General features: G+C 44.8%; 1 protein-coding gene across 1 annotated transcript in view; it reads right to left on the bottom strand.

The window, feature by feature from the left end:
• LOC124777004 (chloride intracellular channel exc-4) overlaps window positions 1-15877 on the bottom strand; it is a 181856-nt gene that overhangs the window by 16364 nt on the left and 149615 nt on the right. Inside the window, exons 2-5 of the mRNA XM_047252253.1 lie at window positions 14524-14666; window positions 11424-11586; window positions 10235-10409; window positions 2824-2984 (exon numbers count right to left, since the gene is read on the bottom strand). Coding sequence (XP_047108209.1) covers window positions 2824-2984; window positions 10235-10409; window positions 11424-11586; window positions 14524-14666 — 642 coding nt within the window. The remainder of the gene's footprint in view (window positions 1-2823; window positions 2985-10234; window positions 10410-11423; window positions 11587-14523; window positions 14667-15877) is intronic.

The following is a 15877-nucleotide window of genomic DNA, read 5'->3' on the forward strand; positions in this document are numbered from 1 at the left end:
GGTCGGTGGCGCTGCAAGTTCTTTGGCCTTAGAGGTCTTTCGCTTGGACTTCTCTCTGTGAACCTTGGGTTTCACCGGCTGGGAAGGCTTCATCGATTCAGTGTCCGGGACGGGGGAGGATCGCGAAGCCCTACGACCAGCTGCTGGTGGGGCTTATGCCACTGTCTGGCGTCATCCTTCCCGCTGGTGGAAGCCTGGGAAGGGAGGGACCCAAGGGAACCCTTACAACCAAGAGTAGCTGAAGAAGTTGGACGCTTCTCCAGCTGAGAAGCGAGGACGGATGTCCCCAATGGGTGGGAGGATGTTTCTCCTGAGGTAGGTGGTGCAGGAGCAACCGGATGGGTAGAGCCCCACACGGGCAAGGGGGCAGGAGGAATTGTACTGCTCATCGAGCCGGCTGGAAGTCTCGAAACTGATGGGGCTAGCACAGTAGTTGTAGCAGCGGTGTAAGAAGATTTCATTCTCACAGGACGTATGTCACTGGAAAATACACACATAAAAAAACGTTTTGCATCACCCTGGTTCCAGAACGCCTGAAGACAGACGCTGACTGCGGATATTGCATCACAGTTACAGTCCCTTTGACTGTTCAGGTCTGTCATATTTCCTTTTGGCCTCGGTATAGGTCAGTTGGACTAGGGTCTTATATTCCATAATTTTGCGCTCTTTCTGAAAGACTTTGCAGTCGGGCAAGCAAGGTGAATGATGCTCTCCGCAGTTGACACAGATGGGAGGCGGGGCACATGGAGTATTGGGATGTGATGGGCGTCCGCAATCTCGACATGTGAGGCTGGAAGTGCAGCGGGAAGACATATGGCCGAACTTCCAGCACTTGAAGCACCGCATTGGGGGAGGGATATAGGGCTTGACGTCACATCGGTAGGCCATCACCTTGACCTTTTCCCGTAACGTATCACCCTCGAAGGCCAAGATGAAGGCACCGGTAGCAACCTGATTGTCCCTCGGACTCCGATGAATGCGCAGGACGAAATTAACACCTCTTCGCTTTAAGTTGGCGCGCAGCTCGTCATCAGACTGCAAAAGTAGGTCCCTATGGAAAGTAACACCCTGGACCATATTTAAACTCTTATGTGGTGTGATGGTAACGTTAACATCCCCCAACTTGTCACAAGGAAGTAATCTGCGTGACTGGGCAGAGGATGCCGTTAGTATCAGTACTGACCCAGAGTGCATTTTGGATAAGCCCTCCACCTCCCCAAACTAGTCCTCTAAATGCTCGACAAAGAACTGAGGCTTTGTGGACACAAAAGACTCCCCATCAGCTCTCGTACAAACTAAGAATCGGGGCAAATAACTGTTACCACCATCCTGAGACTTACGCTCCTCCCACGGCGTGGCCAGGGAGGGGAACGTTTTCGGACTGTACTTCTGAGCATTAAATTGAGCCCGAGAACGCTTAGCGACTGCTGGCGGCTGGCCGCCATTGAGAGATGATGTACCACGCTTCATTGCGTGTCATCTACCATGATGCCTCCTACTCCGACCAAGGGCCCTCCCCACAGGTGCCACCCAGCCTCAGCAATAGCCACCTGGCAGGATGACCATTGCCGGGAGTCCTGATGCCCCAGGGAGATGGGCATCTACTCCTTGGCATTTGTGGGGAGTTAACGGCACAGGCATCAGCAGAGCGATCCCTGTGTTGTCAGGGGGCTACAACCAACAGGGTACATGGCGGCCCCACCACAGCGGACTGGCTACCGTGCTGGATGTTAGGTGACATGTGGTCCATGGTCGCCGTCAGTGCAGAAAGTGGCACTGCACAGCGCAATGTGGAAAGTGCGTGCAAGAACGTATCCATGCCCAAGAGATGGAGATTTGGATTGGATTGGATTGTGTGGGGGAAGAGACCAAACAGCGAGGTCATCGGTCTCATCGGATTAGGGAAGGACGGGGAAGGAAGTCGGCCGTGCTCTTTCAAAGGAACCATCCCGGCATTTGCCTGGAGCGATTTAGGGATATCATGGAAAACCTATATCGGGATGGCCGGACACGGGATTGAACCGTCGTCCTCCCGAATGCCAGTCCAGTGTGCTAACCACTGCGCCACCTCGCTTGGTCCAAGAGATGGAGAGCGGGCAGGACTGCAATGCAACGACAAATAAGCTGGCGAAAGGTCTGATCGCAAGATGGACACAATGCACCAAGTAAGGCACCCTTCCCCAATCGGCTCGCTCTTCGGAAGAATTGCGAGATATGGAGGTCAAACCCAACAGGGGACCGTCACATAAGGCCGAAACTTTTGAGACTCCTTTTAGTCGCCTCTTACGACGGGCAGGAATACCGCGGGCCTATTCTAACCCCCAAACCCACAGGGGGGATGAGCCCCAGGAACTTCGTAGTTCCAATGAACGGAAGCGCAACTGGCCCAAGATGTAAAGTTGGTTGGTTTAAAATAATTACACAAGGGTGAGAGTAAAATAGTGATGTACAAAACACAGCTGGAAGAAAGGAGAAAACCACAAAAATGATAGATGGGCAACAAACACTAAAATGGACAAAGTAGGACAAGATAACCAGAGACATGCAAGAAACATGCAGAAGAGATCAAAACAAGGGAGTAGATTACCATGGCTGGCTGACCATGAGAATAAAAAGGAGAAGCCTGCCACTCTGCAACACATTAAAACCTCCACCCTAAAAGCACTGGAGTGGAGGACACAGGGGGAAAAAGGACATGTGCTAAAACTTAGATTGAATGATAAATCCTACCCTCTTCTGATAAAGAAAATTATGCTAACTTCCAATATAAATTTAAGTTTACCACCAGATTTAAGAAAAAGGTATGTATTAGAAAGTACTTACTCCAGGCTTATTGGTTTCCACTTTATGCTGCTTGTAGTAATTTATAATGTCTTGGTCAGCTGGGCAGCTCTGTGTAAATGCATCCAACTGATACATATGGTACATATAGCGCCACAGTGCTGTCAGTTCCATTGGAATTTCAAAATCTGTAAAGTATTTCCCTGCAACAAAAATTTTAGTTTATAGCTTCACTTGTGACCGTTTGCTGTCCTGAGAGTCAATTGGAACACACACAGTAATAACAAGGTATTAAGTTTATCTGCTTATAAAGTAATCTATATTGTTCTCCCACTTCAAGCAGATTTAGTACAATTTTTTCCTGAATACAATGAACCCTGAAGCTTTCAGCCGACACCATTTTGTATAATCAATAATATGCACATAAAATATAATTAAGGCGATTTCCTGAAACTTAAATTCTCTATATGAAATACACGAGGGCTTATCATGAATTAACCTCTAATTTGCTACTTAAAATGAATGAATGCTTGTAGCTTCATGGCATTTGCATGGTCAGAGGACGACACTGAAGGTTACATTGTGACAGTCAGCGCTCTGTTGCATTTGTCAGTATGAAGGCAGCAGATGACTTTTTTGAATCTCCTGCCAGGTACTTTTTGTAATTTGATACTTTTGTTTTGTTTTGGTTTTAGGGCGCAAAACTGCTATGGTCATTAGCGCCCGGTCCGTGACTTAGGAAACAGTAAAAAACCGAAAATGGAAACCAACAGCAATGGGAACGAAGGTCATAAAATTGGAGAAACTAAAAGCAGAAGGAAGGCTTAAAAATCCACTACAGAAAGGGGTTGGTTGTCCCCAAAAAAAAGCTTCAAATGACTGACGTCATTTCGCTGGCACTAATAAACTTGAGAACGCGGTCGGCTGAGTGCGTATCATCTGCTAAAATCGACGATATATCAGGCAATAGCTGTAGACGGGAGCGTAATGGATTAAAATAGGGGCACTCAAAAGGTGTCTTACCGTCCACAGCTGAGAGCAGTGGGAACAGAGTGGGGGAGGATCGCCGCTTAAAAGATGTCGATGGCTAAAAAGACAGTGCCCTATCCGGAGTCTAGTTAAAATTACCTCCTCCCGACGACGCGTTCGGGAGGAAGAGGTCCAAGCACAAGGAAGAGCTTTCACGTCCCGCAATTTATTATGGGGAAGTGTCGACCAATGCGCGTGCCATAAATGAACAACACGACGACATAAAACGCTCCGTAGATCGGCGAAGGGAATTGATTGAAGAGCTGGCCGAAGAAGAGAGACTGCAGCCTTGGCTGCAATATCGGCCACCTCATTTCCACAGATACCAACGTGTCCCGGGAGCCAGAGGAACGCCACCAAGACGCCCCCCAGGTGGAGCAAGCGCAGACAGTCCTGAATCCGGTGGACCAGAGGGTGCACAGGATAAAGAGCTTGGAGACTGAGGAGAGAGCTGAGAGAATCTGAGCAGATAACATACTGTATCCGCTGATGGCAGCGGATGTAGTGGACAGCCTGGAGAACAGCGTAAAGCTCCGCAGTATAAACCGAACACTGGTCAGGAAGCCGAAAGTGATTTGGGGTGTCGCCAACAATATAGACACTCCCTACACCTAACGATGTTTTCGAGCCGTCGGTGTAAATAAATGTGGCGTCCGTCATTTGTGCACATAGAGCAGCAAATGCCCGATGATAAACAAGTGAAGGGGTACCATCCTTGGGAAATCAACAAAGGTCACGGGGCAGGCAGATCCGGGGACGGAGCCAAGGCGGTGCTGTACCCCAAGTTGTCAAGAAGGTTTTAGGAAAGCGGAAGGAAAGAGAATGGAGCAGTTGACGGAAGCGGACTCCCAGTGGTAGTAGGGAGGAGGGGCGGCCTGCGTACCCTACATCAAAGGAGGCGTCGAAAAAAATGTCATGGGCTGGATTAGCAGGCATGGAAGACAGATGGCTAGCATAACGACTCAGAAGGACTGCTCACCGATTGGACAGCGGAGGTTCAGGCTCCAAGAGTGGAGGCGATCGAGACATCCTTGAAGACGTTGTTCAAGAAGGCTGGTCCGTTGAGAGCTGTAGAAGATCGCAAAATCGTCCACAAAGAGGGAGCCCGAAACATTAGGAAGGAGGCAATCCATAATTGGATTTATGACAATGGCAAACAGTACAACACTCAGCACGGAGCCCTGGGGTACCCTGTTTTCTTGGGATAAAGTACGGGAGAGTAGTGTTCACCTGCACTCTAAATGTGCGCTCTGCCATAAATTCGTGAAGAAAAAGGAGCAGCCGACCTCGAAAGCCCCAAGAGAACAGTGTGCGGAGGATGCCTGTCCTCCAACAGGTATCGTATGCTCTCTCCAGATCAAAATATATTGCTACTGTTTGGCATTTCCTGAGAAAATTGTTCATGACAGAAGTGGAGAGAGCAACAAGATGGTCAACTGCAGAACGATGCTTTCGGAATCTGCATTGGGCAGGTGTTAAAAGACTGCGGGATTCCAGCCACCAAGCTAAACGGTAATTCACCATACGCTCCAAAACCTTACAGACACTACTCGTGAGAGAAATGGGGCGATAGCTAGAGGGGAGATGTTTGTCCTTTCCAGGTTTCGGAACAGGAATGACGATAGCTTCCCGCCATCGTCTGGGAAAAGTACTGGCGGTCCAAATTCGATTATAAAGGCGAAGGAGGTAACGCAGACTATGGGTTGATAAATGCAGCAACATTTGGACATGGATACCATCCGGTCCTGGGGCGGAGGAGCGAGAAGAAGAGAGTGCATGTTGGAGTTTCCGCATGGAGAAAACAGTATTGTAGCTTTCGCGATTTTGAGAGGAGAAAGCAAGAGGTCGCACTTCCGCTGCATGTTTCTTCCGGAGAAACGCTGGCGGGTAATTGGAAGAGCTCGAAATCTCAGCAAAGTGCTGACCCAACGAGTTAGAAATTGCGACGGGGTCCACTAATGTATCATGCGCGACAGTGAGCCCAGAGACCGGGGAGAAACTAGGCGTGCCTAAGAACCGTCGAAGCCGACTCCAAACTTCCGAGGAGGGAGTGAAGGTGTTAAATGAGCTAATAAAGAATTTCCAGCTTGCCTTCTTGCTATCGCGGATGACACGACGGCATCGCGCACGGAACCGCTTATAGCGGATACAGTTGGCCAAAGTAGGATGGTGGCGGAAAACGCGGAGAGTATGTCGCCGCTCACGTATTGCGTCACGGCATGCCTCGTTCCACCAAGAAACTGGGGTGCGCCGGGGCAATTCGGAGGTGTGTGGTATTGAACGTTCCGCAGCTGTAAGAATAACGTCGGTAATATGGGTGACCTCGTCGTCGATGCTGGGAAAGTGGCGGTCATCGAATGTCGCTAGAGACGAAAAAAGTGTCCAATCAGCTTGGGCAAACTTCCAGCGTCGCGGGCGCTTGTATGGCAGTTGAGGCTGCAGTCTAAGGACACATGGGAAGTGGTCACTGGAGTGTGTATCATCAAGGGCGAACCATTCAAAGCGCCGAGCTAGCTTAACAGTACCGACCGCAAGGTCCAAATGAGATAAATTTGTCGTGGAGGCAGACAAAAATGTAGGGACCCCAGTGTTGAGGCAAACTAGATCCGCTTGGTGGAAGACTTCTAGCAATAGTGAGCCACGTGGACAAGGATGTGGAGATCCCCAAAGCAGGTGGTGGGCATTGTAGTCCCCAACCAGCAAATAGGGGGGGTGGAAGCTGACCAAGAAGATGAAGGAGAGCAGCTCGTGCCATCGGTGTGGACGATGGAATGTATACAGTACAAAGAGAGAACGTGTATCCGGAAAGGGAAAGACGGACGGCAACAGCTTGGAAGGAACTGTTTAAGGGGATTGGGTGATAATGGAGAGTATCATGGAGAAGAATCATGAGTCCTCCATGTGCTGGAGTGCCTTCAACAGAGGGGAGATCATATCGGACGGACTGAAAATGAGGGAGAACAAAGCGGTCATGGGGACGCAGCTTTGTTTCCTGAAGACAGAAGATGACCGGCGAGTAAGATCGTAAGAGGATCAACAATTCATCCCGATTGGCTCGAATACCGTGGATATTCCAGTGGATAACGGACATAGGGTGAACAGAAAATGGAGGAATGTGACCAAGGTTGCTGTCAACTCAACGACTGCTCAGAGCTTGCGACCGACAGCATGGAATGGCATTCAGCCGAAGGCAGAAGATCCTGATCCATAGGTTGTTCAGGAGCAGCTCCTGCCACCAGCGATCGGCTGGTTGATCAGCCGCCAGCAGTGTGCCTCGGCGACACAGAAGACGGCCGAGGGCGATTTCCGCCAGGTGGTGCTGTAGATGCGACACGCCTTGACGGAGAAGGAGAGGAACTAGGTTTCTTTGTAGCCTTCTTGGAAGTATGATGTTAAGATGAAGGAGGAACCGATGGTTGGGAAGTTGCGGTACGTAAAAACTCTTCACGAGTATGCTCTTTTTTCGAAGTCTTGGTGTTTGACTTTTGGGCTCGAGATTTAGCAGAACCCGATGAAGGGTGAGCCAGAGAGTGGGCAGGCGAAAGTGGTGAGGTTGAACAGGCGATCTTTGCGCTGGCCGATCTAAAGGTGAGGTCGCAAGTCTGCGTGGCCACCTCCTTTGTTGGCCGAGGAGAAGCAAGGACAGTGCTGTATTTTCCTGTCTGAGGCACAGTGGGCTGTCGACTGGCGAATAATTTTCGAGCAGCAAAGGTCGACACCTTTTCCATCACTCTGATTTCCTGGATGAGCTTTTCGTCCTTAAAAACGGGGCAATCTCGAGAGGAAGCAGCGTGGTCACCCATACAGTTGATGCAGCGAGGGGATGGAGGTGGACAAGCACCCTCATGGGCATCCTTGCCACACGTAACCCATTTGGACAAATTGGAACAGGACTGGCTGGTGCGATTGAACTGCTGACACCGATAGCAACATGCAGTGTTTGGGACGTAAGGGCAAACGGAAATTATCTCATAGCCTGCTATGATTTTGGATGGGAGTTGAACTTTGTCAAATGTCAAGAAGACAGTGCGGGTTGGAATGATGTTCGTGTCAACCCTTTTCATAACTCTACGAACAGCCGTTACGCCCTGGTCAGACAGGTAGTGCTGAATTTCTTCGTCAGACAATCCATAGAGGGAGCGTGTATAAACGACTCCATGCGAGGAATTTAAAGTGCGGTGCGCTTCGACCCGGACAGGGAATGTGTGGAGCAGAGAAGTATGCAGCAACTTTCATGCCTGGAGGGCACTGACTGTTTCTAACAACAGGGTGCCATTCCGTAATCTGGAACAAGACTTTACAGGATCTGCAATTGCATCGACAACTTTCTGAATAATGAAAAGGTTGACCGTGGAAAAGTCGTGACCTTCGTCAGACCGAGAAACAACAAGGAACTGTGGCAACGATGGAAGAACTGACTGTGGCTGAGACTCAGTGAACTTACGTTTGTGAGCAGACATAGTGGAAGGTGAGGAAACCATTGCGGAAGAATCCCCCCATGATTACTGGTGTCTCCGATGGCGCGCTCCTCCCTTGTGGGGGTCCTCTCTGAGGGCACTCCCGCCTTAGGTGATTGTTCACACCTCAGGTCACACCTCCCGACTAACGGACGGAGGGACCAATCGGCACTTTCGGAAGGTATCAGCTTGGGTAATCACCCCTCCCTGGGCCTGGCTGTTACCAGGGGGTACGCGTAAGGAAAAGAGAAGGACAGAGAAAGGATGAAGACATGCAAGTGTAGAAAGCAAGGAATTTGGGACAGTTTCGAGCATCCATCTCCGGACGTAGGCACAAACCATACTCCCAGAGGGGGAGAAAGGGAAGGAAAGAGCCAAAGGTTAGGGGGAGGAGGGGCGAAGATGGGGGATGGGGAAGGATGCGGAAAGGGAAGGTATGCAGCCCGGAAAGGAAGGAAGGCTGCATTAGCTCGGGGTCTCGTGCTCGCTATGCACGTATCCACAAAAGAGTTGTGGACCCCCTGGGGGGGTAATTTGATACTGGAAGCAGGAAGCATCAACACCACTAAGACTTATCGATTGGGTCCTATTGTGGGGTGTGGGGTTGTGAGCGTGGTGCAGAAAATTGGCACACACATGCGTACAGTGAAAGTGGTTGAGCAGACGCTGTCCACTTACAAAATGATGGTTACAATTTCTTGAGATCACGAAGTAATTATGACAACAGATCTCACGATAGTAAAAAGTGAGAATAGTATGCTATCATGTTTACCACGAGGCTCTTACAAAACTCCACAGGAGGTCAACCTAAAACAAATGGCGTAGTATGATACTGGGGGAATCTTTCTTCACGACACTGCGATGCCCCATACTGCGTACTGAATGAAGGAAAAACTCAGAATTTTTGGCTGGGACATTTTTTCAACATCCTCCCCATAGTTCAGTCTTACTACCAATTGATTTTCACCTATTTCCCAAAATGAAGGCCTAGCTGACTGCTCGGCACTTCATGACTGATGATGATCTAAAAGGATGCTGTCAACAACTGGATGAAGCACCAGGCAGAAATGTTTTTTTGATGAATGGCTCAAGTCATGGTATGATAAATGTTTGAATTTGGATGGCAACTGGAGAAGTAATGTCAACGTTTAAGTACAGATAGTATTTACAATCAAAATATTTTTAATTGCCAGTTGGATGTTAATTTATGAATAGAACTTTAATGTCCATCGCCAAAGCACAGTTAGAAGTTATCAATTTACAAAAAGAAATAAGATATTTCTTGTTACTGCCAGAATTTGCCAAGTGTTTCATGCCTGCTTTTGGATTGAACTGAGCATTCTATGAGGAAATGCACGTTTACGGTGTGTCCTTTTACCAATTCATTTAATGGCAGTGTCATATTCATGGCTTTGAAACTAATAATAATAATAATAATAATAATAATAAAAACCACACAAACCCGTTTCACAATCTAATGGAGGCAACTGATGCTTGGGAGTACATGCCACTGATTACTGACAGCACTGCAACTGGTACAGTGTACCTGCTGACCTTTTGGTGGTGCAGGAGGGGAAGCTGACTGTCAGAGTTACTGGACAAAACTGTTGTATTTGCAGGATATTTTAATTTCATACGAAGTATCTCCTGGTGTATGGCCACTGCATATTCTGCAACGCTTTGGCAGCCATGCTTTATGGAATATACAACTGTGTTCACGGTAAACAGAGAAGATAAAAATATATCCACGATTTTTAAAGATAAATGTGAAAAATACTTGCACTTTAGAATGAAGTAGTATACCACGTTGACAATGCCACTCTCGTTGCACACTACGGGCCTTCTCTTCTTTAATATTGTAATCTTTTACTTTCAAGTGCTAACAACAGCTGAGAGAATGACTAAATAAATATCATCCATATACCCACTGCCAAGTTTTCAGGTAGGTAAAAAGAAAATCAACATACCTGCAACCCTAATATGCTGCAGTCGAGGCATGAGTTCACAGTCAAAGCAGCACATCGTATCACCTGTGAGGAAGCGAGAACCCTTACGAGCCAAATGGTCATTGATCTTGCGAAGATGTGATAGGAGACTGTGGGTGCTCGTTGAATCTTTCTTAATTAGCATCAGCTTCAATTTCTGTTTTAATAAAGATCAAATTTTCTTAAAAAAGGAACAACTACTTTAAATTAAAATTTACATCAGTACATTTTACTACTATTGTCAACCGTTCTGGTTAAAAGAACTGAAATTTTATTTTTTAACATCCTGAAAAACAACAATATCTTTCAGTTGCAACATTTTGTGGATCACAAGTACAAATTTTTTAACTCTTACTCCATAATATTCTGCAAAGACTTAAATTGGTGGGTGGTGGTGGTGGTGGTGGGTGTAATTGTTAGCCTGAAATACATGTGCAGTTTCCCTCTTTTTTGCAGGCACAGCTCCATCCTACATATCTATCTCTTTGTTATGTGTGAACCTGAGAGCATTTGTTGGCATACTTCTTGTTAACTTCATCTTTCCCTTCAATACTTTTAGGCTGTTATCAAAACTGCAGCACAAAAGTGCTCCTTCTCACAAAGAAAAATTAATCTGTTTACCTCACAATTCTGCTACTATATCAAAATGTATATCAAGGTCAGGAATCCAAGTCTAGAGAAATGCACCAAAAATTACCAGAAAAATTACATATCTCTAATGAACGAGGACTTTAGTTTACCTTCCCTAACGGCAACAATTCTTGACATACTGTTCTCTACATGTCTTGCCTTCTCTCATTTTCTCAGCACCACCACTTTAATAACATGCCGCCTCCATCTACTTCGTACTGTGGTAACAAACGGCTTACAAATTCAACAGTTTAGAGTCTTTCTACCAAAGGATGCATTCTGAAGAAAATTTAATGTTTTGAAAAAGAAATCATTCCAAAAACGGAAATCTAAGCTCACAACACACAAAGAGATACCACAAAAATGTCAGATACATAGATTTTCAATGTAAGTGCACCTTGGGGAGAACATGTGGGAACAGATTAAACAAGAAAGAGGTATACTATCACGTTCCTGAATTCATTATGGTTATTTTCTGTGCCACCTCATGACATTAGATCCAACATGCAAAGAATCTTGTACATGGGTTAGTTATACTTACACTGTAGAGGTTCTCTATCAATGTAGCTACTTCTTTATCCTGAACAAACAAATTATGGCCACCAGGAACATTCTTCATGATATGCCGTTCAATCTTTTCATTTTCCAATACAGCCAAACCATTGTCAATAAGGATTGGTGGTGGTGTTGCTTCGAAGTTGGTCCTGAAAGTTGATTATTTTAACATTATTAAAAACTCTCACCATATGGAGCAGGTAACACTACTTATCACAATCTACATCAGCTGTACAGTCTTATTAAATAGGATGCACTCCTGCTGCTACTAAAACATGCACACTACACAACTAAGTCAGACAACACTGTACGCTTTGCTTTTGAAAATGCTTGAACACATTTGTTGCACTGATAAAGGTGTGTGAATGCTCATAGCATATGAAGTTTGGAAGGCAGGAAATGAGGTACAGGTCGAAGTACACGAGTTTGCGAGGGTGGGTCGTGAGTTGTGCTTCAGTAACTGTCAGTAGAGCACTTGGCTGCAAAAAGCGAATGTCCCAGGTCTGAGTGCCAGTTATTCAAAAAATTTTAATCTGCCAGGAAGTTTCAAGTTACAAGGAATAAACAATGAGAACTATAGAAATATCTTTAAATGAAAGCATGAAAAAGCAACAAGGTAGTGATATGGCAAATCAAGAGCACACACTACGAAGGGACTATGCCATGGCATAGTAATGCTTAACTAATGTTAAACCTGTGTCACCTTTAATGAAAACGCTGGAGTAATTGTCTAACACCAAAGTTAATGGAGGGGGGGGGGGGGTGTTTCTAATATTTCATTATATATAGTTTCAAAGTAGTGAAGAGCTAACAACAAATGGCTCATTAACCACCACTCTTGGCAGAAATAGGGAGAAATAATGAGAAAGTGCTTATATTATGAACATAAGAATCAGGAGTAGGTTTTTAAGTGAGATACAGGGATACTTGCATAAATAAAGTCTTGCACACAAGGTAATGAAAATACCAAATCTAACAGGAAATAGTGAAGCTGAACTGCATCGGAGCACAACTTACCACACACAAAACAGACTTGATCCTGGTTGGTTGGATGACTAAAGGGACTGAACTACTATGCCTTCAGTCCTTTTTCCCCCCTCAGACATACATCTATGTGACTGTAGATCAGAGATGGCCTACTGGCAGGAGATGAAAACCACATGATCTACCAGAAGTGTACAAAGGCTACATAAAGGACAAGAAATAAGAAAAGGGGATTTAGGAAGAAAGGCAGGCAAGGCACCATGCCTAGTGAGCAGCTGGAAGACCCCGAAATCAATGATGGGATATATGTCCCCCACCCCCCTCCACTAACCAGAGGTACCTCACTTAGAAACTGCCTACGACAGACTAACACGGACAGGGCAAGAGAGGCACAGATAGACATGATGAACAAGTCTAACAGACCATGCAACAGGGGTTGAGAAAGAGTTAAAGAGCAGATAGGTTGAGGGCCAGGGTGGCTCACCAAGCCCAGACAGCTGCAGCCCAGCTGGGTTGAGGAGGCAGAGTGTTCTGCCAACCCCTAAATGGGCTGATGAGATTAAGTGGCCCTCCCTTAAAGAGTGTCTTAAAAGCCCCCTTCACAAATAAAACCTCAAACTAAGTCAATCGCCAAGGCATCTTCTAAGACAGGGTGGCTTGAGCGCCCGCCACATGGTGGCGGGGTTTGGACAGTCCAGCAAAATGTGTATCACCATCAAACGGGAACCACAAGGACAATGGAATGTTTTCTTCCAAAGGAGGAAAGGACAATGAGCCAGCCAACTACGACTGATGGTAGAGTCCTTGCAAGAGGCCTGCATCGAGTACCTCCACTACCTGTAGGCACAAAAACACAAAATTAATACATTTGGTCTCAGTGACCTTGTGGGAAGTGTTGAATTTGAACAGTGATTGAGAACCCATGGCTTCTTTGGCCAACCAGTCAGGTTTGTTTTATCTTTACTCTTATTGTTTATTCTAGTTTGACAGGTCTGAGAGAGAGAGAGAGAGAGAGAGAGAGAGAGAGAGAGAGAGAGAGAGAGAGAGAAATGGAAACAGCCTATTAATTGGTCAGCCAGAAATTTCCACCTACAAGAAGACTTACAGAAGCAGATTAAGGGTCCGCAAAATCAAATTGCAGCAGGAGTTATACCCACAAATGTTTAATACAGAGACAATCTGCCCACTGAGACTAATGTGGTTTCAGCACTGAAGATGAAAATACAAATACTGAAGTTCCTCCCAGAGAAGCATGAACTGTGGTTCACAATACTAGATTTGGTGTTTGTAAACGATGTTGCTTGTAATTATACAAAGTTTTCTGTGGCAATTAACAGCTTGTATGCCCATCCAGTTGAAATGGTTTGGCATTTTTGAAACCATAGCTTTCTTCCTGCTGCCAAACTTATATTGTACTTTCTTATACCACTACCTGACCAAATGTCAGGCAACATTTTGTAAGGTGATCTGATGCCTCATTAGTAGTTTTATGTTTATCAAATGCAGTATTTACATAAGAAATGTAAAATTACAAGGTGCCAGAATGAGTATTCATTACCAGACTTCAGGTGTAGAAAGTCTGTTCATACAAACATCTGAAGCAGATAACAGATCTTTGCTTTTGTAGCTTCTTGTTCCTTTGTCAAGGAGGAAAGGAATTGGTTGTGGAATAACTGGGATTGGGGCAGATTATTCAGACACCTGAGAGAGAATCAATTTGTAGTAAGGATGACAAGAAGGCAAAAAATGAATGTTTCAAATTTTAGAGACAATAATCCTTAGTCTGCCAATGATTGTGAATTTACCTTCACACTGTGCACTGCCTCACTGTACACTGTGTAGAAGAACTGCCAAACTTGAAAATGCTTAAATATGTGGTCATATTCAGATACACTTTTCTAGCACTAGTACATAAATCCGCCAAATGAGGATTTTTCAAGTGATTTTCTTTGTCTGCTGCCTCCAATAGTGACAGTTTGAAAGAGGATACAAGAAACTATTGTTCTTCAAAATGTCATTGATAAACACTGAAAATACTTAAAACAATTTTCTGTATCTCAGTAAGGAATGAGGAAGATTGAGAAGCAAAGTGGCAACTGTACCTGAAGTCAGGTGGAGGTTTCTGCATGTCAACCGTTGTCACCTTGAGACTAATGGTTTTGAGTTCAGCCAGCAGGTACAAGTCCATAAAGTACTCTTGGCAAAAGAGGCAAGCTCCTTTGCGGCGGCCATCGATAGTTGATGCCTACAAAAGAAAATTCAGTTACACAATGTAATTTATAACTTCCTGTAGTGTATGTTTTAAATCTGAATCAAAAAACACCATTGAACAAATTTAAAGCTAATTTTTTATAAAAATCTGAAATATAATTCACTCAAGCCAAAATAGTGTGTTAAATATTTAAACACATTAAGGCTGTATTCTTGATTAGGATCCAAATGTAGACATTTATCATTTAATGGCCTCATTATTAAAAAAGCCATTTAAGGAAGTTTCACAGATTGGAATCCTTCAGACCACTACTAATTCCTTCCAGATTCCACAGAAATACTGCCAACATGTTGCACAACTATCCTATGAGAAACTAATTTTCTTACTTTTTGCAGCATATACACAATAACATTTAAAATGAATGCCAGATGGAGTAGCTGAGGGCAAGATGCATGCTCAGTTGATTGAACTGAAAGACAATTACCCAGGTTAGAGTTCAAGTTCAACAATTTTAACTAGTCACAGGATACATATGAAGTGTATTTTTGATACTCTGATGTTTTTTTAACAATTACAAAAATCTATCCCCAATGTGAGTTGCTCTTTTAGGATATTGCAGGTTTAGTCTGTCCTTCATTTTACTTCTCAGAGGTATTTTAATCATTGGGTTTAAAATGCACAATGTCTCGTAGTACTGCTCTAATCAAAAAAATGTCAATTCTAATGTTTAACAATAATTCAAAATATTACCCACTGACACAAAATGGTGCATGTAAAAATGTTTACTTTCGGTTGTAAGTAGTCTACTTTGTATCTATACGCTTGTTTTGTTCACCATGAAGTGATAGAATGAAGTTTTATAAGACACATTAAAACAGCGAAATTACTTACAGCAACTGAGGACACCTATTCAGTAATTTGAGTATTTGACAGTTTTAATTTTAGTATACACAACTTTCTTCGGAATGTTAAGTATTTTGATTTAGAATTTGCCAGTGTTTTGACTTTAGTTGGTTCTGGACCTTGAGAAACCCATTTCAGTATTAGTCTTGCACATTAGTCCAGCAAAGTATGCAGGAGAACTTTTATGGAGGTTTGCCAGCAGGAGAGGTGCTGGGAGACTGAAATCTAAGTGGATTACATCTCTTATCTAGCCAGAGTAAGTGCATTCACTGACCACAACAAGTAAGGATTTGGGTTTGGCACACTGTCAGGAAGTTTCAAAGTAGGATACATTTTGCTGC

This window comes from Schistocerca piceifrons, chromosome 2 (genome assembly GCF_021461385.2).
Source record: "Schistocerca piceifrons isolate TAMUIC-IGC-003096 chromosome 2, iqSchPice1.1, whole genome shotgun sequence".
Classification (NCBI taxonomy): Eukaryota; Metazoa; Arthropoda; class Insecta; order Orthoptera; family Acrididae; genus Schistocerca; species Schistocerca piceifrons.